Source organism: Sinocyclocheilus rhinocerous, unplaced genomic scaffold (genome assembly GCF_001515625.1).
Source record: "Sinocyclocheilus rhinocerous isolate Xijiao unplaced genomic scaffold, SAMN03320098_v1.1 scaffold245, whole genome shotgun sequence".
NCBI classification, from domain to species: domain Eukaryota; kingdom Metazoa; phylum Chordata; class Actinopteri; order Cypriniformes; family Cyprinidae; genus Sinocyclocheilus; species Sinocyclocheilus rhinocerous.
The window spans coordinates 202,908-223,785 of record NW_015659923.1 but is presented as its reverse complement, the minus strand read 5'-3'; the positions used below and the strand labels follow the sequence as shown (position 1 = coordinate 223,785).

Sequence of the window (20,878 nt, the reverse complement as noted above, 5' to 3'; positions counted from 1 at the left end):
TTTAAAATGACAATAATATCGCTTATCGTAATTATTTCTGGGGCAATATATCGCACAACAAAAAGTTGTTATCGTGACAGGCCTAGTAAATGCTTTTATCTAAAGTGATTTTCAGCGTATTCGAGGTGTGATTTTGATGTTGCTAGTGCCATGCTCTAGTCTACCAACCTGCACCCAGTCCCATAAATCAATCCTAAAAATTATTTGATCTTTAATGTCTAATTCTTTTAAAAAAAAGATTACTTTAACAGCATGTTTTTACTTTAAATAATGTACACAATTATAACCTTTAATGTCATGTGTCTTAACAAAAGGTAAATTCTTTAAAAAGAGTGCATGGTAACACAAATGGAACTACTTTCCCTAATGAAAAATTCCTGGTGGATATTGGATTTTATAAGTATGGTTAGAATGTGAGGGATATAAACAGGATCATGAATTGTATTGATGTAAAAACTACCATTGGTCTCACAGCACTGACCTTTTCCAGATTTTGGAAATAAATTGCAGTCAAGATACAGATTAATGACTTATTTTAAATTGCTTCAAATAGTAACTGTTTAAGCCTGTTCCACCTTTGAGTAAATATAAGTAAAACAAATAAATAAAATAAGTCAGAGACGTTGGAACAAAACCAAAAAGTATCTTTGCTATACTTTATTACAACAAGAAAAAAATGTAGAATACGAAATTTGCTATATAATAAGGTATTAACAGGGAGAACAAAAAAGTGTGAACATGCGTGAGTGTGTTCGATGAAGGAATTAAAAATAAAAGTATAATAATATGAGAGGGTGTGTGTAAGAGAGAGAGTAGGTGGGTGGCGTTGGTGACGGTGGTGTGTGTGTGTGTGTGTTTTGATCTGCTACAGAATCATTGCGGCAGAACTGATTCTAATTGCATGTTTCACTGTAAGAGTCCCAGTGCACAAGACTGCATTCATTCCAGCTACAGAAGTTGGGAAATCCCTTACAACTACACAGTAGGAGCCCTGTCTACGCCTTTAATCTTATTCGCTTAAAAAAAAAAAAACCTAAGCAACCTGGCAGATCTAAAGGGCCGAAAGCACTCGCAACAAACCACGATACGACAACATTACACACAAATTAAAATCAATACAAAGTAATTAAAACCTGAAATGAAAACATAACAAAGGTGTCAAGACATAATGTGTGACTGCCCTGTAATAATATTGAGAAACGCCAATTATTTTGCCACACTGATAGGGAAGGGACTTCTCGACAAAGTGTGAGAGGTTTATTAAATATTGAAGGTGGGGGAGGAAGTCAAGCGCTTGCACCCTGCGATCCAGTCTCATTGAGTACAGCTGAGCCCAACACAAAATCAATAAGCCTTCACCGCAAGCCCTCCCTCCAGGAGCCGTGAAAGAAAGGTCAGACAACAAACTAATTTCCTTGCTAAAAAGGGCTCTGCCTCAATTAGGATTCATATTAAACACCGCTGTCATGCAAGGACATCTGCGCCTGCTCCAATGGGTCATAATGGGAAAAGAAGCTTTAAATGAATTTCATTGCCTTTTTGTTTTGGAACCTTTAAGAACCTTCAATACACCTGGTGATGATCGCAAATACAGAGTGTGTTACTCTGTAATGGGAAGTAAAAATAACCTTGGATGAGGACAACTTGTTCACTATATCTGGAAAAACAGAGAAGCTTATTCATGTTAATATGCACGGATGAACGTCAGAGAAAACATGATTGGCTGAAATAATCGTCCTGCTCCTACCTGATAGGCTGTCGTGGCATCGTGGCCTGTGTAGCTTCCCAAACCAGCCAACTTTTCCTTCAGCTTATGGTGGGAGCGATGGCGCAAGCAGTACAGAGCCCCCGACATCCCCAACACCATCACAATAAAAACCATGGAAACCACCACCAGAATCAAAAAGTTGCCTGGCTCCACTTGACTCTGTCTGACCACGGGGATGTGGTTCAGTTTGCCCCTCTGAAATAAGAACAGAGTAGAGAGAGAAACTCTGATAAACATTGTGAATTTAAAACAAGATAATGCATACACACATTATATATAAAAAATACAAAAATATTAAGCAGAACAACTTTCCAACATCGATAGTAATTATAAATGTTTCATGAGCACCAAATCAGCATATTAGAATGATTTCTGAAAGGTCATGTGACACTGAAGACTGGAGTAATGGCTGCTGAAAATTCAGCTTTGCCATTACTGAAATATGTCACGTCTAAAATAAATTAAAACATAAAAGAGTTATTTTAAATTGTAATAATATTTTTAATATTTGAAAATGTAAGATATATATATGTAAGACAAGATGTATTTAAGATATATGTATGTATATCACCCAACTGATCACAGTATAATGTCCAACTGGTGTTTTCATACGATAAGGAAGTCAAGCGCTTGCACCCGGCGATCCAGTCTCATTGAGTACAGCTGAGCCCAACACAAAATCAATAAGCCTTCACCGCAAGCCCTCCCTCCAGGAGCCGTGAAAGAAAGGTCAGACAACAAACTAATTTCCTTGCTAAAAAGGGCTCTGCCTCAATTAGGATTCATATTAAACACCGCTGTCATGCAAGGACATCTGCGCCTGCTCCAATGGGTCATAATGGGAAAAGAAGCTTTAAATGAATTTCATTGCCTTTTTGTTTTGGAACCTTTAAGAACCTTCAATACACCTGGTGATGATCGCAAATACAGAGTGTGTTACTCTGTAATGGGAAGTAAAAATAACCTTGGATGAGGACAACTTGTTCACTATATCTGGAAAAACAGAGAAGCTTATTCATGTTAATATGCACGGATGAACGTCAGAGAAAACATGATTGGCTGAAATAATCGTCCTGCTCCTACCTGATAGGCTGTCGTGGCATCGTGGCCTGTGTAGCTTCCCAAACCAGCCAACTTTTCCTTCAGCTTATGGTGGGAGCGATGGCGCAAGCAGTACAGAGCCCCCGACATCCCCAACACCATCACAATAAAAACCATGGAAACCACCACCAGAATCAAAAAGTTGCCTGGCTCCACTTGACTCTGTCTGACCACGGGGATGTGGTTCAGTTTGCCCCTCTGAAATAAGAACAGAGTAGAGAGAGAAACTCTGATAAACATTGTGAATTTAAAACAAGATAATGCATACACACATTATATATAAAAAATACAAAAATATTAAGCAGAACAACTTTCCAACATTGATAGTAATTATAAATGTTTCATGAGCACCAAATCAGCATATTAGAATGATTTCTGAAAGGTCATGTGACACTGAAGACTGGAGTAATGGCTGCTGAAAATTCAGCTTTGCCATTACTGAAATATGTCACGTCTAAAATAAATTAAAACATAAAAGAGTTATTTTAAATTGTAATAATATTTTTAATATTTGAAAATGTAAGATATATATATGTAAGACAAGATGTATTTAAGATATATGTATGTATATCACCCAACTGATCACAGTATAATATCCAACTGGTGTTTTCATACGATAGTTTAAATTAGGCACCAAGACGCTTATATATTGCTTGTAATTTTTACTAGCTATACACTGATGTAGATACACCTCAAGCCGACACTTGGGAAGTGAAGGCCCGATCCACTCTTGTCTTGGCAGGTCGAAGCATGCCACCACAGAGCAATTAGGGTCGGTCCTCAATGTACCAGCTTGTTGCTAATTAGCCTCCAAGTCTTGGGTTTGGTCGGGATGGGGGAATTGGCTCAGACCTCCAAGTTAATAAAATGGGAGAGGGGCTAAGCCAAGGGGGAGTACCTAAAAGGTCCGAGCCCCACGAACGTTCCACTGTAGAGGGGGTTGTCAGGCTTGTTAGCCCCTCGGGGGGAGGGCTGACAGCCGGGGCTAAGCTGCTGGGGGATTGGCGGCGTATTGTTTCCAAATGCCTTGTGAGGCTGAATAGACTGAGGCCTTTAGAATGGGGTTCAGAGTTTTTTTTAATCTGCCTCTATTCGCATTCAGTGCTATCATACCAACCGACTGATCACAGAACTATGAGCCATGCGAGCAAAGTGAGATGCCATCCCACGACTGATTTTTCTGATCGGTATTTTAGAAACGATGACTATAATCTACTTAACATTTGTTATTGCGGTACAAACATAACATTTAGGACTGTGAAGCACACAATATATAAATCAAGCTCTAAGCTTACATATGCCACTCCATTTAATCACATACTGAAATCCCCCATACACTGGCTACACATTACTGAAAATATTAGCTCCTAAATGTGAGGTTTAGTAGTTTCCAAGGATTAGTTTCTACTTTTTGTGATTGTGGGCTTTTGTTGGTGCAGAAATGGTTTGCTTTCCACCCATCAAACGTTGCATGGAGAGTGTGTAGAGAGGAGGGCACATTCAGCTGGAATAGAATCCCCCCTCTCTCCTTCCCTCCATCCCTCGATAGGCTTAGCGCTCTCAATCGAATTACATGAAAAGATCTCTAACATGAAAAGCTGGCTCTGAAAAGAAAATTGTGCTTGGCTAAATAATGTCCACAATTAATTATAACTAAATAGAATACATGCATTAGGCATTTGAGCAAGGGACTGGAAAATAGACCAAAAAAGGAGAGAAGATATAAAAGAAAAATGGAAAAATGTTGTCCTGAGGTAGTCTATTCCCAAGTTAAACACAGATTACAGTGTATATGAAATTAATGAAACGACACTACGAAAACTAATTGTACAGCATAAATATATATCATTAAAATAAAATAAAGCACCTACATCAAAGCAAGGTCGACAAAAAATATTTCGTATTATATGTACAAAATGATTGCTTAGCAAAAATGTTTCTTATGATCTAAACATATTATTTTGGTGCATGTACAACTGATATATGTAGTTGAAAAAAAAATCTCAACATCACTAAGGAATTATTCGTAAAATAATAAGATAAAGAAATAACCAGTCTATCACATACCTTCTCTTATTATAAGGAAGTCAGCAAATATGTTAAAATGCAATGCAGACTCTACACGGTATGTTGTATTGTGGAATTACCTAAATCTTTACTCTCAAAACACGAGAATTCGCTAAAAGAATTCTCTATAAAAGAAAATAATCTGCTGATTATTTCAATTGAAATAATATGTTAAATCTTCTCATTTCCTACAACACATTTAGTTTTATAGTAGAAAACCCGCAAAAACACAGTTTACGTAAAAGCAGAGAAGAAAACTTAAAAAAAGAGACAGAAAAAAGGAAGGGAGAGACAGAATCCTTTATGATTTTTTGGTTTTGTTCTTCTGTAGGGAATAAAATTGGACTTGCAAATTTCTGATTCACAGGAGTCTACTGAAAAAAGACAGACAAGTTCACATCAAGCTTTCTCTCAAAAAAAGTACTAAGGTTCTCAAATCCTCATCTGAAGTAGAAATACAAAGAATTCTGTGTATAAATCTATAAAGTATCTAGAATTCCACATACATTTGTTTCAGTGAAGAAACGTTTTTCTTCATTTAAATATATAATAAGAATTTAAAATAAAACAAAAGATGATGGGAGAAAAAATTATAGAAAAATGAATAATGTGATATGCATAAAAAAAGAAAAGAAAAGCAAGGCATAGCAAACAAGAAGAGGAAAAATATGTTACTGGGTGAGATTGCTTTCTGGATTAATGGGTGTGTTTGCAGGGTCATCAGATATTGCTTATCCTCAGCTTCAGCTAATGAATCTCTTGACTGAAACTTTAACACACTGACAAAATTTAAATCCTCATACATGTACATTTTATAATGAGCGATTAAACAACAACAACAACATTTGTAGAACAGTGAATCAGCATCCATAAAAAATAACACTTCAATCCAGGACTACTGTCCAAGCCAAGGTAAAACATAAACTAAACACCTAACAAAAAGATCAATGTATGGCCAGACAAATATCACTTATAGCAATTAACTTTTTAAAGCAATCTGTATGTATAGAGTTTTGATTTTTAAGTTCTTTTACGCCCTCTTTTTTCGTTCTTTAATGGACAGAAGATAAACAAAAAGATTTGTATATTTGGGCAAGGACAAAAGGGAGATGGATTTGGGATGCACCGGCTGATTTAAATCATTGAGGGAAGGGATGGGTGGAGGAGAGACTGTGACGGGTGAAAGGTTGAGACAAGGGCCGCCCATATATCCTTTCACTATTACACACAATAATCACTCTACTTTAAAACCATCCACTCCATCTCAGCTCTATAGATCTTACAAATATGAGGGAAATAAATAAATAAATACATTGAGCTAAAAACCTATAAATAAATAAAAACATCATGCACACGATATTGAACAAATGAAAATCAGTCTTACAATCTTTCCAATTTGCACTCCTAGTTCTTATATTTTTGCACACCACAAAACTACACTAAATTTGTATTAAGTGAGAAAAATATTCTTGTTTTACTATATACAGAAAGACAGTCTAAACTGCATTCCCATTAATGCAGACATCCTATTGGATAAATTCAAAGTTACAGTGTACATTTGTACATCAGGGTATATATGCAAATTTAATTATATCTTATATTTCACTAACTATTTCACTCAAGTTAACTTTTCAATGTAAATGACAGATTAGACATACCCACTGTGTAAAAATATTTACATTAAATGTCAAACATTAAAGCTGAATAGGCTATATGGAATAAGCATAGAATGAATCTCTGATCATTGCAGTTTGTTAAGTACTTGAAGTTTATACAACATTATGGCCCCACAGGACTCATTCCATTCTTTAGCACGTACTCAACATCTTTTAAAAATTACAATTTTCAGAGATAAAGAAACTATAAATTACCACCAAACAGTGCAAGGAGTTTTTTTTCTTTATTTCTCCACCATCAACCTACCTATTCATCTTTCTCATATTATTATTTATATTGGGCTCCAAGTCATTTGCAAATCGCAAAGACCCAGGCAGACTGAACACACCGTTTTCAGTGCGATCGATTTCCCTCAAACGAACAGCTAAACACCGATTCTCCCCTCTATAAAGAAACAGAATGATGTTTCTGTTTGTACTCTGTAGGCTACCATTTGCTCAGTTCTTACTACCACTCTCTATTGACTCACGACCCATATCAATTACATAACGATCTGCAAACCATCTTAGCCATTAAATCGCACACACTACGCACGAGCTTCTCTCAGCAGAAGCGCTTTAAATGAAAAGCACAAATAAATGTGTCACGCTGTAGCACCGCCACGTAAGTCTTGCAGGACAGTGGCACTCTCATTATCAGTCCAGATGCATCCGGATGCGCAATAAGTTTTAGGTGACGCTTAATGGTGCTTTCAGAGCCTCGTTACATTTATTTACCGACCATTATACATGCGCATCAACAGACAAGTGCAAGTCCAATAGATAGTTACCTAGTTCCATTGTCGGACAGCGCGCGAAGGATGCTTTTCAAGATCCTATTCCGCAGATGTCCGACTGGCGACTGCAGCCTCCTTTCGCAATCCCGCTAGCTAAGAAAAGTTTTTAACCTCCCCGTTCGCGTCCACCTCAACAAAAGACCGTCGCTGCTCGAAGACTTCTTTTAAAACAGAAACGAAGAAAAAAAACCAGTTTGAAAGAAAAAGACTGATGCAGCGCGGGAAAAAAAGGCGAGCTAAATCGTCCGCCACATTTCCCAAAGACTTATAAGAAGCTGCAGTGGGTTGTCTTGTCCTTTGAATGATCATGTGAGACTGAAAAGCCGGGTTTTTTTTCACGGAGCCCCTCCTTATATTCAGCGAGACTCGAGTCGCTGTCTGTAGCACATGTCACATCCACTGGTTGGGACTACTGTCCAAGCCAAGGTAAAACATAAACTAAACACCTAACAAAAAGATCAATGTATGGCCAGACAAATATCACTTATAGCAATTAACTTTTTAAAGCAATCTGTATGTATAGAGTTTTGATTTTTAAGTTCTTTTACGCCCTCTTTTTTCGTTCTTTAATGGACAGAAGATAAACAAAAAGATTTGTATATTTGGGCAAGGACAAAAGGGAGATGGATTTGGGATGCACCGGCTGATTTAAATCATTGAGGGAAGGGATGGGTGGAGGAGAGACTGTGACGGGTGAAAGGTTGAGACAAGGGCCGCCCATATATCCTTTCACTATTACACACAATAATCGCTCTACCTTAAAACCATCCACTCCAATCTCAGCTCTATAGATCTTAAAAATAGGAAGACAATAAAAGAATAAATGCACTGAATTAAAAACCTATAAATTTAAAAATAACTTAATTAAACATGCTCACGATATTGAACAAATGAAAATGAGTCTTACAGCCTTTAGAATGTGCACTCCTAGTTCTTATATATATATTTTTTAATTGACTAAACACAAAACTACACTAAAAATTGTATTAAGTGAGAAAAATATTTCTGTTTTACTATTTATAGAAAGATAGTCTAAACTGCATTCCCATATACTTTTGTATAAATTCAACGTTAATTTGTGCATCAGGGAATATATGTAAACGCATTATGACTTTAATTATATTTTACATTTCACTAACCATTTCACTCAAGTCAACTTTCAATGTAAATTAGAAATTAGACATATCCAGTGTATAAAAATATTTACATTAAGCATCGAACATTAAAGCTGAATATACGGAATAAGCATACAGTGAATCTCTGATCACTGCAATTTGGAAAGTTTATACAACATTATTGCCCCACAGGACGTATGGAACATTTTTAAAAATCAAAATGGTCAGAGACAAAAAATTTAAAAAACTACTTATAGCCCTTATAAATTACCACCAAATACTGCAAGAAGTTTTTTTCCCCTTTATTTATCAACCATCTACCCATCTATACATCTTTCTTATATTATTATTTATTTTTGGCTCCAAGTCATTTGAAACTCGCAAAGACCCACGCAGACTGAACACACCGCTTTCAGTGCGATCGATTTCCCGCAAATAAACAGCTAAACACCGATTCCTCCCTTTCTAAAGAAACAGAATGGTGTTTCTGTTTGCACCCTGAGCCATTTGCTCAGCTCTTACTACCACTCTACATTGACTCACGACCCGTATCAATTACATAACGGTCTGCAAACCATCTCAGCCATCAAAATCGCACGCACTATACACGAGCTTCTATCAGCAGAAGCGTTTTAAATGAAAAGCACGATGAAATGTGTCACGCTGTAGCACCGCCACGTAAGTCTTGCAGGACAGTGGCACTCTCATTATCAGTCCAGATGCATCCGGATGCGCAATAAGTTTTAGGTGACGCTTAATGGTGCTTTCAGAGCCTCGTTACATTTATTTACCGACCATTATACATGCGCATCAACAGACAAGTGCAAGTCCAATAGATAGTTACCTAGTTCCATTGTCGGACAGCGCGCGAAGGATGCTTTTCAAGATCCTATTCCGCAGATGTCCGACTGGCGACTGCAGCCTCCTTTCGCAATCCCGCTAGCTAAGAAAAGTTTTTAACCTCCCCGTTCGCGTCCACCTCAACAAAAGACCGTCGCTGCTCGAAGACTTCTTTTAAAACAGAAACGAAGAAAAAAAACCAGTTTGAAAGAAAAAGACTGATGCAGCGCGGGAAAAAAAGGCGAGCTAAATCGTCCGCCACATTTCCCAAAGACTTATAAGAAGCTGCAGTGGGTTGTCTTGTCCTTTGAATGATCATGTGAGACTGAAAAGCCGGGTTTTTTTTCACGGAGCCCCTCCTTATATTCAGCGAGACTCGAGTCGCTGTCTGTAGCACATGTCACATCCACTGGTTGCTATAGCGATGCCTCCACATGTTGCCCACAGCGCGCGGGGGACAGGGCCAGCTTGAATGGACGGAGAGCTTGTCACTCATGTGACGTGACATGTGGCCAAGTATGGTGACCCATACTCAGAATTAGTGCTCTGTATTTATCCCATCCAAAGTGCACACACACAGCAGTGAACACACACACAGCGTGAACACACACCCGGAGCAGTGGGCAGCCATTTTTTGCTGCGGCGCCCGGGGAGCAGTTGGGGTTTCGGTGCCTTGCTCAAGGGCACCTCAGTCGTGGTATTGAAGGTGTTAAACTATTCGGGATTTCTGTGCCTGCTGAATCGCTCGCGCCTGGATTTTCCCTAAGCTTTCTCCCACATCTTTAACCCGTTATATCGCAATCAAAACTAACTAATGTTGCAACGCCTACTGCAAGTCTGTACGAGCCAGACAGAGAAGGACGCTTCACTGCCTGTATATCGAGCCGACGCTTTACGATTGACTTCAAAGCATATAAATCAATTACTATCTAAACATCGTCCTGAGTATTACCTTATATATTTAAATATAGCACACAGGACTAGTATTACACATACTTAGATAATATGTAGCATGCACACTTTTATTATAATGTGTGTATTACCAGAGGAGGAGTTTGGTTTCTCTTAAGTATTTTTTTCCTCCACGAGATTATTTCCTTTCCTTTGTCGAATTTGGTTTGCTCAGAGGGGGTATTATTATAACAAAAGTAAAGCATAAAATAATACTATGAAATAATAATAAATTATGCATAAAAGTAGGCTACAGTTTAAAAAACTATTTTATGATAGACAAAATACACTAAAAATTGTAACCTGTGATTGTTAGGCCTGTGTTAAAGATCTATTTATACCTAGTCTTACCTTTAAATTTAGTTTTTTTGGTGTAACCTAACCTAATATATTATGGTTGATGAACAATGTTAACATTTTTTATTTTAATAAAATCTATTAATTTAGATGTTACCACATTTTTCAAGATACTATTTTTTTTTTATAGCAGGGCAAGGAAACACTTTATAGTCAGTGAGATGAAGTAGTGACTAAATAAAAAAATATATAATTTATTTTGTTCTTTATAAAAATGACAATTTTGGGGGACTATTGTGAGGTTTGAGGAGGGCAACAGCTGCAGCGAGCAGAGAGGGATTACCAAGTCTAACGAAGAGAACAGAGAGGGAAAAGAGGGGAGGGGGAAGCTTGTTTGTGTGTGTGTGTGCGAGAGAAAGAGAAAGCAATGCAAGCACTCAGAGAGGGAGAGTGTGTAAGAGCTATACAACATGTGCCCGTGAGGTGTAAGTGGATGTGTTTGTGTGTGTGTGTGTGTGTCTGTGGGTTGGAGGAACTGGGGGTGGGGTCCCGTCAAATGCAGATGACGAGTCTGCAAAGGGGTCTTCGGTTTATCTTTGGTTTCAGCTGCACTCCTCCCTCCGTTGTCCCCTGCTTACCCCTCTTTGTCCCACAGCGTGACAGCTGGACTTGGCAGAAATGAGAGCGGAACAAATAAAGTGGTTCACCCGTTCCAGAATCTCGAGATCAGATAAACACACCTCAGCGTGAGCACCGGCCAGACATACTTCCACCTTTAACCTCACCTTGCTTTATTTTCCTTTCTTGCTGCAAGAATCTGGGCGTGCTGTAGTGGATGACTTGTATACAATATGATCTTCGACATGGACAAATTGCACACAAGCCCAAAACCACAGAATGCCTAGATAACCACAACCTACATATCTAACATTTATTCCATCATTATTATTTTTCCTGTATCCACTTTATGACTATGTGCCTATTTTGTCTACATGTTTGTGTAATAAATTCCTGCAAGAATGGTACATCTGTGTCCTAATATGCATTGAATCATTATTTCACAGCTTCAACCGATGATGCATCAACCATTTGTGCAATTTTCTAGAGAACAAAATCTGGATGACTAAAAACCTCACTTCCATTTCTGACAACAGACACACAACTATTCAAGGAGTGATATGTGAAATTATAGACATTTAATGTCACCAAAAATGCAATATCATTTTTCAACAAGGACTTTAACACATAACTTGTAACTAAACCTAGAGCTGCAGTGCCACACAGCACTATATAGGCTATATTATAGAGAAAGCACTGCATGTCTTCAGGCGGTAAAGAGTCCTGTGGTGACTGACAAACAATAGTATCATCACTTGATGTACTCACTTAACTGTACTGATCAATCTAAATCACAGACTGCAGGAGAGAGTGATGTTAAACAAGCATCTGGATAGAGGGTGAAGTCAGGCTGCCTAAACTATGCCTCCATCCATACCCACAGCACCATCTGTCAGTGTCTTTCCGCAGGTATAACCCTTGGTCTCAAATGTAGATGCTTGAACAGCGTATACAGTAGTGAATGCAGTCTTCACATAATTGGTTATTTCAGAGTTGGAAGGGTTGCAAAACTGCTTATTTTAATTAGTTGTGGCAAATTGTCTGATGCAAAAAGATGTCACTTGATTGTAGATTGCTCTTTAATTTGGATATTCTGTTCATATTTGTTCTGTATTAACATCTGTAACGGGACCGACGAGACGTGAGGCGTGAGGGTCAATGTAATGGGAGAATAACCTCTAGTGGCAATCGGCCTGAAGCCCACGGAGCAGATTCGTGACAACATCATTCTGCTCATCTTTTCGGTTATAATGTGTCATTGTCCATGCTTCTCTCCTTGTGCTTTTTCTTTGTTTGATGCATCCAACAATCAAACCCATTAACTTCTAGCCCGTCTAATACTACACAGCTAAAATGTGACAGAACTATTTATTTCCCAACAAGGTAATTGATTTTTGATGTTGCTTGAAAGGATGTTACAGCTTAATTTAGTGTTGGGTGCAAAAAATGAAAGTACATATTGTACAATCCTGATATTTTATATCTATCTTTACCAAGGTTTGTGCACTTCATTCATACACAAAAGTACAACAAAGAACAACATGCTGTTGTTTAACGGAGTTGGCTAGTCCAAGCGGGTCTTGTGAGGAGTCATACAAGATGGCAAAACCATATTAAAAGTATACGACCCAAACCTAAACTTAACTATCAGTTTAATAAGAAAACAACTATGAAAGTCATACCTTTCTTATGATCCAAGTCATATGATATAAGATTTTGCCATGCTGTATGAAGTGTTGGCTTTAATGGTGTAAAGGTGTGGTCACATTAGCAACATTTTGTGTAACAGCAAATGTGCAGCTTAGGCTGTTTCTTAGACAAAGTGGTAATTTTTTTTAAACAGCTCTTTTTACAGGGGTACCAGTCCATACTATACAACTCTGTCAATTGTTTCATCACTGAAATCATGTTTTCAAATGTAAGTTAGTAAGACGCATGTGTATGTTGTGTAAAACAGCACGAACATCACCAGTGTCTTGCCCTCCATATTCCACTAAGTTTTATTCTTAGTATCTGTGTCACCTCATGGATTGATTTTCTTTATTTAGCTTCCTTTTAAATGTTACTTTGTAGCCAACTCACCAGTATATGTTGTATGTTGTTGGTTTTGATCATGCTATATACACAAGATATGTGTACACAAAATTTTTTTAGCTTTTACTGTACTTTGATCACTAGCTTTAAGGTAATTTTTGTGGGCAAAAAGAGGTCCATTGTCCATTGCCAATAGTTCAGCTCACAGAAATCACTTTCAAACCAAGCAGTTTTCTGTCGGTCAATGTGATGAATTAGCGTGACAAATTTGAACCTGGTGCAAAATCCGTGTTGGGAAACCGTTCCCCCTCAAATGAAATTCCCGACTGCATAGATTCCTATTGAACTGACTCAATTTCAACCACAAAAATTCACTCAAAAAACAGTAAATGTGACTGCACCTTAAGAAGAAAAAGTAGCCTAATCAAATAATTATTTGACTCAGCAATCCTATATGAAAGACTAGGAAAACAAGCATTTGCTTAATAAATCTCCTGTCTGTCAGAGCATTTTAACACATTGCATTTTTGGCTAGTTTTAGAACATGAATCCACTTCACTGATGAGCCAACATCAGGATGTTGTGTGACATTTTCAGGGCATTTTGGAGTGAATTAACTTTACATTTCCTTCATGGATGAAAGAGATTTGGTGGAGGGGAGAAGATGGGGAAAAAAAACAACCCATCTCTAATCCACGCTGAACACTGCCGCACTAATTGGCGAGCGCTAACATTTGGCTCGCTATGTCTCATACATATATAAGGCTTAAAGGACTAATTTAGGGAGAGATATGTGTCGGCCATGTCGCTGCAGTCTTTGCCGTAGATTAGCTTGTTAAAATAAGCTCCCTCATTGTCTGAATCTAGGCTAGAGCTAGACCCATGCCAGGCGGTTCAAAGCTATGAACAAGCTAGCGATCAAGGTAAATGCTACGCTAGTCATCTTGCGTATATGGACTCAGCATGATCAAAACCCAACAACACAGCTGACTTAGCTACAAAATAACATTGAAAAGCAAACCAATAAAGAAAATCAAACCATGAGGCGACACAGTTACTAAGAATAAAACTTAATGGAATATGGAGAGTAGGATGTCAAAGGAATATCGGTGCTGCTTGTGCTGTTTAACACAACATGAATATGAGTCTTACTAACGTTGAAACATTCAGATACACAATTTCAGTGAAGAAATGATTGACAATCCTTAAAAATCTCAGACTGACGTGGTATTGACTGGAACCACTGTGAAAACATCTATTCGACAAATTTTACTACTTTGTGCCGAGTCATAAAAAACTCTCTAAGCTGCGCAATTACTGTTCCACGCTGCTGCTGATCTGGTGAAAAATGCTAACTCACGTTTCAGTCCACCTTACTCGAAGCTGCTCGGGCCAGGGCCAACAATTAAAGTATTCCCTTAATGCCCATATCAATACTTCTGATAGGCTCCCTTTAAAGTTTAAGAGTAATGGATTTCATTACGAACATTGTACTCTCAGGGCCTTCAGACGTAGTTATTATGTTGAACTCTATTAGCAGTTCTTGCTTTTTAAAGGACATGCTTGGAAGCCACTTTGAAATGAGATATGATGAAATGTAATGATGGAATTGCAGCACATTGGGCATTTAGGACATTTCAAACATCAGATGGAAGGCTATGATGAATCTGCTTAAATGTACAAACATGCGTAATCAATTTTGTGTTATTTGTTATTGCTTCTTTTGTGCCTTACTTTTCAGTTCTGCCTTAATCACATGGTTACTATAAATAATGTATTAGTGAGGTTAAAAGGTTAAATTTTTTTCATTATAGTACAAAAAGAAAACAACAAAACAATTATAATCTGTCCCCTAAGAAGAATCTTTCAGATTATGTATTTGGAGCATGGAAATCCCTTCAGTTTTAAACACCCCCGCACAGAGTATAAGGTGCCACACTCTCTGATTGGTGCCCTATACTTTTAACTGTGTTTAAAAGACAATCTGTAATTGATAAACACCACTTTAAACTTAAGCATTGCTTTTGAGGTTAAAGAGAAAGCCCTGTTTTAAAAACCTTGCACAGAATCAGAGCAGCCTATTGCTGAAGGTGTCTTATGCCTCCACTAAGAGTCTGTCAGATGCAGTAATTACAGACAGCTCCACCACTGCCTCTCAAACCTCAAAAGACCATTGACCCAAGTACTGTGATCTACCTGCTGAAGAATTTGGAGAGTTTCACAGAACTTATTTCTTACTGCCATTATGTTGCCATAGATGAAATGTCTTCACTTTGTGGGTCAAGTCCTGCAATTGCGTTAAAAGCAATCGCTGAAAGTCTAAAAGTGTAAAAAGAAAGATTACCATAATGTCATTGCTGATAAGTCAAGAGATGTGAGTGGTTAGCAGCTACGACCCATAATTCATCTATGCCCACAAGAAAATTATAGAATGAAAAAAACATATTGCCCTGAAGAAGCTACTTTGCTCGCACACGTATATACTATAGTCCTTAATCTTATCACATTTGTACAAAGCTAAAGAATATTGTTTGCACACAAGGACAGCAGTTGCACATAGGGACAGCAACTGGCTAAATCTGTTGCATTTACATCAGTGTGATGCTTGATAAATGTGTTTTGTCCATGACAAATAAATAAATAACATGAAATTTAAAAAAAATGGAGTTTGAGTCATATTTGCAAAACTGCAAATGTGACTGTAAAGCACATCCTGTAAATAACAGGTTTGGCTATTCCAGTAATTCCAGTGAAAACAAATCTTAATGCACATATACAGTGTTGTGAAAAAGTGTTTGCCTCCATCTACTGTTTTTGAATATCTCATACTAATTATTTTAAGAAATTAAAACAAAATCTAACATGAAACAAAGTAAACACAAAATGTAGTTTTAAGTGATAATGTTATTTATTGAAACATAAAAGTCATATCATACCAATTGGGCCATTTCCCCATACTTCACATACTTTTTTCCCCTGAAAAACAATGCTACAGCCAGTTATTCGACTTTGAAATGTGCGTTCAGTGTCAGATTGTCTGTTTTTGTTGTGATCTGTGTGATTTCGCCGACTGCAAATTCACCCAATAGTATTTCAACACCCCGGTTTGCCAGTTGATGAAAACACAGCAGCCATAGAAGCTGGCAAATGAACTGGGTCAGAGATCACACATTCTACCAGACCTAAAAGCTTTATGACCAGAGGCATATTAAAACGCAGATAAATCAATTCATCAGCTTACAGCGTAAGGCTTGTCTCCTTCCATTTTCAATTGCACTCATTCCTGTTGCGTGTCCTCAATCTGGCAACTGTCAAGTCTGAGGAGGAGGCGGGAGAAACAGCTCTCTCCAATATTTTGAATTTGGACTGCAGTACTTATTTTAGCTAGCTGTCAAAATTATATGCTGCACCTTTAAAAAGAACTTTTTCAACAGCAGGAGGTTGGTTAAAAGGTCTAACACAGCAACACACTATGCTAAAGGTGAAAGAAATTCTAGAAGTGATGATGAAGAAGGTGATTGAAAATTAAAGGCTCTTGGAAGAACCACAGTGAGAATCATTATCTCCAAATGGGAAAAAAAAATCAGTACAGTAGCAAACCTTCCCAGAAGAAGTGACTGACCTTCCAAAATTCCTCCAAGAGCCCAGACTCATCCAGTAAGCCACAAAAGACCCAAGGACAACATCAAAAGGGCTGTAGGACTCCCTTGCATCAATAAAGTGCACTTTTCATTACTCCACTATCTGAAAGACACTGGCCAAAATTGGCATCCATGAAAGAGTGGCAAGGCAAAAACCACTGCTAACTCAGAAGAACATTAAGACTGGTCTGAATTTTGCAAAAACACACCTTAATGATATCCTCAAACCTTTTTGGAAACTGTTTTGTCGACTGATGAATCAAAAGTGGAACTGTTTGGAAGACAGGGGTCCCGTTATATCTGACACAAACCAAAGACTAAATTCCACAAAAGAAGTGTGCTGGTGTGGGGATGCATTGCTGCTTCGGGGCCTGGGAAACCTGCAGTAACTGAGGGAAATATGAATTCTACTCTCTACCAGGAAATCCTAAAGGAGGACATCCAGTCTTCGGTTTGTAAATTGAAGCTTAAGTACAACTGGATTATGAAGACAGTGATTGAAAGCATAAGAGTAAGTCCACCTCTGAATGGCTTCAATTTAGCAAAATTAAAGTTTGAAGTGGCTTAGTCAAAGTCCTGACTTGAACCCTATTGAAATGCTGTGGCAGTACCTTAAATGGGCAGTTCATTCTTGAAAACCATCCAATGAGGCTAAACTGTAGCAGTTTTGCAAAGATGACTGGGCCAAAATTGCACCAAAGCCCTGTGAATGACCGATCTCCATTTGTTTGGTTGCAGTTATTGCTGTTAAATGTGGCACAACTAGATTTTTACTTGATTGATAGATTAGATTTTTTTGCTTCAATAAATTAAAAAACAAAAACTAAATATGTTTGATCAGGTTGCCTTTGTTTTATGTTGTATTTTGTTTAAAGATCTAAAACGATTTAGTATGAAATGCACATAAAAACAACAACAAAAGACATCAGTAGGTATTCCACTATACCAGCAAACTTTTCTAAGCATGTGTTTTATATCTTAAGATCCTATTATTCCACTTCCACATAGAAACCGCCAGCCAATCTATTAGATATCTCAATGGTCAATCATCTGCTGAAGCAGAATCCTGAAATGACCTGCAAAGAGCTCTGCAAAGATCTTTCCATCTAAAAATGATATAGCAACAGCTACTCTGTAATAAACTAGGAGCTTGTGTGGGAGCAGAGCTAGTATCTACAGGTGCAATACCACATATATTAAACAACCTTAGAAAGAGTTGGGTGATGTTTTTAAGACAGTCCCTGTTGATGTTTTCTAGGGTCATCCGAGGTCTATAAACTGAGGATTCTGAGACAGCTTCCACTGTTACACCATCACTGCAGACATCATTACTCACCATCCATACATCAGTGTCAGATCTGCCACCTTGTTCCTGTATGCAGTCTCATTACTGCTGATTAGGACTCTCATTCACACATGACACCTTGCTTTTCCCCTGATCTGGTAATGGACATTTTTAAAAGCAGTCTGTGACTATAAAGAAAGACACTGAGGTTTTGAAAACAGCAGAGAGCTATCAGGTCATCCTTTGCACATACACCAGAAAACAGTCATAAACATAAACTGTTGATGTGGAGAACTTTTACATTCAAGACATGTAGCAGATGCTCTTATCCAACTTACAAAAAAGCTTTAGCATCGCATGAGACTGTTGTGATCAGCAGATGGCATGCATGTAATTTGGAAAACTATCTGCTTGGAAGGAAGTACTTTTGTACAAATACAAACAAGTACAGTAGAAGCAGTACAATAAGCCTAAAACATGTCACTTTATTATTATTATTATTTTTTGTGATTGTCCACAGCCCTACACCGTGGCTTTAATTTGTTTCCTTTTAAAAATGTTTGATGGACCATGTTGAGTTACACATGGCTTTTTTGTATAGTCATCCATCTAGGAATTGCATGTGCTATTGAGGTCCTTTAATCTATTATGCATGTCTCTATTAAATTATGGCTTTTGATTATGGCTATGACCTGATTTTCATTAGGATACAGCTAGGATACACAATTTTATAGATTATATTATCCACATACTCTTTCATGAATCCTTAATGAATGCTTAAACACACTTTAATCAGAAGTTGTGGATCATTGCTCCACTTCTGCTAACGGGTTTTGTACAATATTATGTGTGAATGCCTCTTTAATGCTGCAGTGTTTAAAGTTCAGCATCATGCTCAAAACAACCTCAAGACACAATTTGTGTCTTGTTTTCTGATGATGCTTGTAAAAGTCTCTAACAGTAGCTTTACTGCAATGCATTTTCTTCAGACTAAAACTACATTTTAAAGGACAAAGCATACACACTACCTTATAATAAGAGAGCTAAAAGGAAATGACAGCCTTATCTGTGATATTTTATATTACCCTGAAGTATCATTGGCTTTGTCAGATGATAACTTCAAAGCCATTGCTCAAATGTGCATCCCCTGCAGTCAAAGTAAATAGAATATTAAATGCATGAAAATTTATTTTATATATGGCAGTTTCTGACCATCCCATACATCTGCTATAAATGGCTGTCCAACCACACAGTTACACCCGTTTTAAAAGTGCCAATTCCTAATACACACTGTAAAACCTTTTTTTTTTTTGAAGGTGTAAATAATACAAAGATTATTGGACTATGTTTTACAAGAAAATACTATTTCAGTCAATGTGTTATTTCTTTGTAATTTTTGTAGAATTTATATTTTATATTTATTTATAATTTATATTTCTCAGTGAAAACTGTTTCTACACCATTTTTTTCAGAGCACAGTGATTGTTACTGGTAATATATCATTTTTAAGCCACAGGATTTCAATGCATTTGCTTGTTTTCATTAACAAGTAGGTCAGTTTCATAAAAAAGATCTCAAGGTGCAGCTGAATAAGCTTTACATAACTCTTGAATTACTATAAAATGTCTAATAAAATATTAGACAGAAAAAACCTTTCTGATCTTTCTGGTGTGCATGGCATATATTTTACACACACACACACACACACACACACACACACGTTTACACACGTGTACATGTTTATCTAAATGGGAACATTACATAGACTTCTATTATAATTATAGATTTTATAAGCTAATCCTAACCCATACCCCTCACAGAAAGCATTCTGCAATTTCACAATAAAAAAAAACATTGTTTACTTTATTTTTATAACAGTTTAACAAATGAGGACGTTGGAGGTTTTGGAGATTTTGTCAGGTTCAGCTCACTTTTGGGTACAAATTTGGCCCCAAAACATGGTTAAGTCAGTATGTGCACACACACACACACACACACACCGTTTTTATTTAATAGTTTGAACTAATGTTATTTATAATAGCTTATTCAGGCCAGTATTAAAGGTGACATATCATGAAAATCTGACTTTTCCAGGTTTTAAGTGCTATAATCAGGTCCCCAGTGCATCTACCAACCAAGGAAACGTGAAAAAGATTAACCCAGTAACTTTGTTTTGGTAAGCCTTTTTCTGCAAGCATCTAAAAAAACAAGCGCGTCTGATTTCGCTCCCCTAGTGACGTTGCAAAGGGATCTCATTATAATATTACCGCCCCCTAAATCTGCACGTTTCCACCCACGGCGCTTTCATTTTGATTTTGCAAGCGACAACGGTGTAGCAGTTCTAATGCCATGGCGAAAGTTCGAGCAAAACATGCCAACTGTTCTGCCTTTGGCTGCACAGATAAGCACAGAACACTATTTAGAGTCCCAGCCTCAGAGAAGACAAGAGAGCAGTGGATTTATTGATTTATTTACTGTATATTGCTGCCGCCTCACAGATCTAAAATAAACATGCAATTTATTTCCCAGCTGTTTACCTTTTTGTAACTCGTGTGTTTTTAACGTAAACTTGTGTGAATGAGAACTTAGTTTAGTACTCACATGCCGCGTGACAGCCGCTTTCTGTCCGTGTGCTTCAGATGTGTGCAGTCAGAAAACGCATATCAGAAGTTTAAACTCATATGGTTTAAAATGCATGATTTCAGTGCA

The 20,878-nt window shown here is 37.5% G+C and overlaps 1 protein-coding gene across 2 annotated transcripts in view; it reads right to left on the bottom strand.

Moving 5' to 3' along the window:
- Nucleotides 1–20,878, bottom strand: part of ptprn2 (protein tyrosine phosphatase receptor type N2) — a 228,112-nt gene that overhangs the window by 25,492 nt on the left and 181,742 nt on the right. For both annotated transcript variants that reach the window (XM_016533327.1, XM_016533328.1), the window contains one exon: nucleotides 2,852–3,067. In XM_016533327.1, coding sequence (XP_016388813.1) covers nucleotides 2,852–3,067 — 216 coding nt within the window. The remainder of the gene's footprint in view (nucleotides 1–2,851; nucleotides 3,068–20,878) is intronic.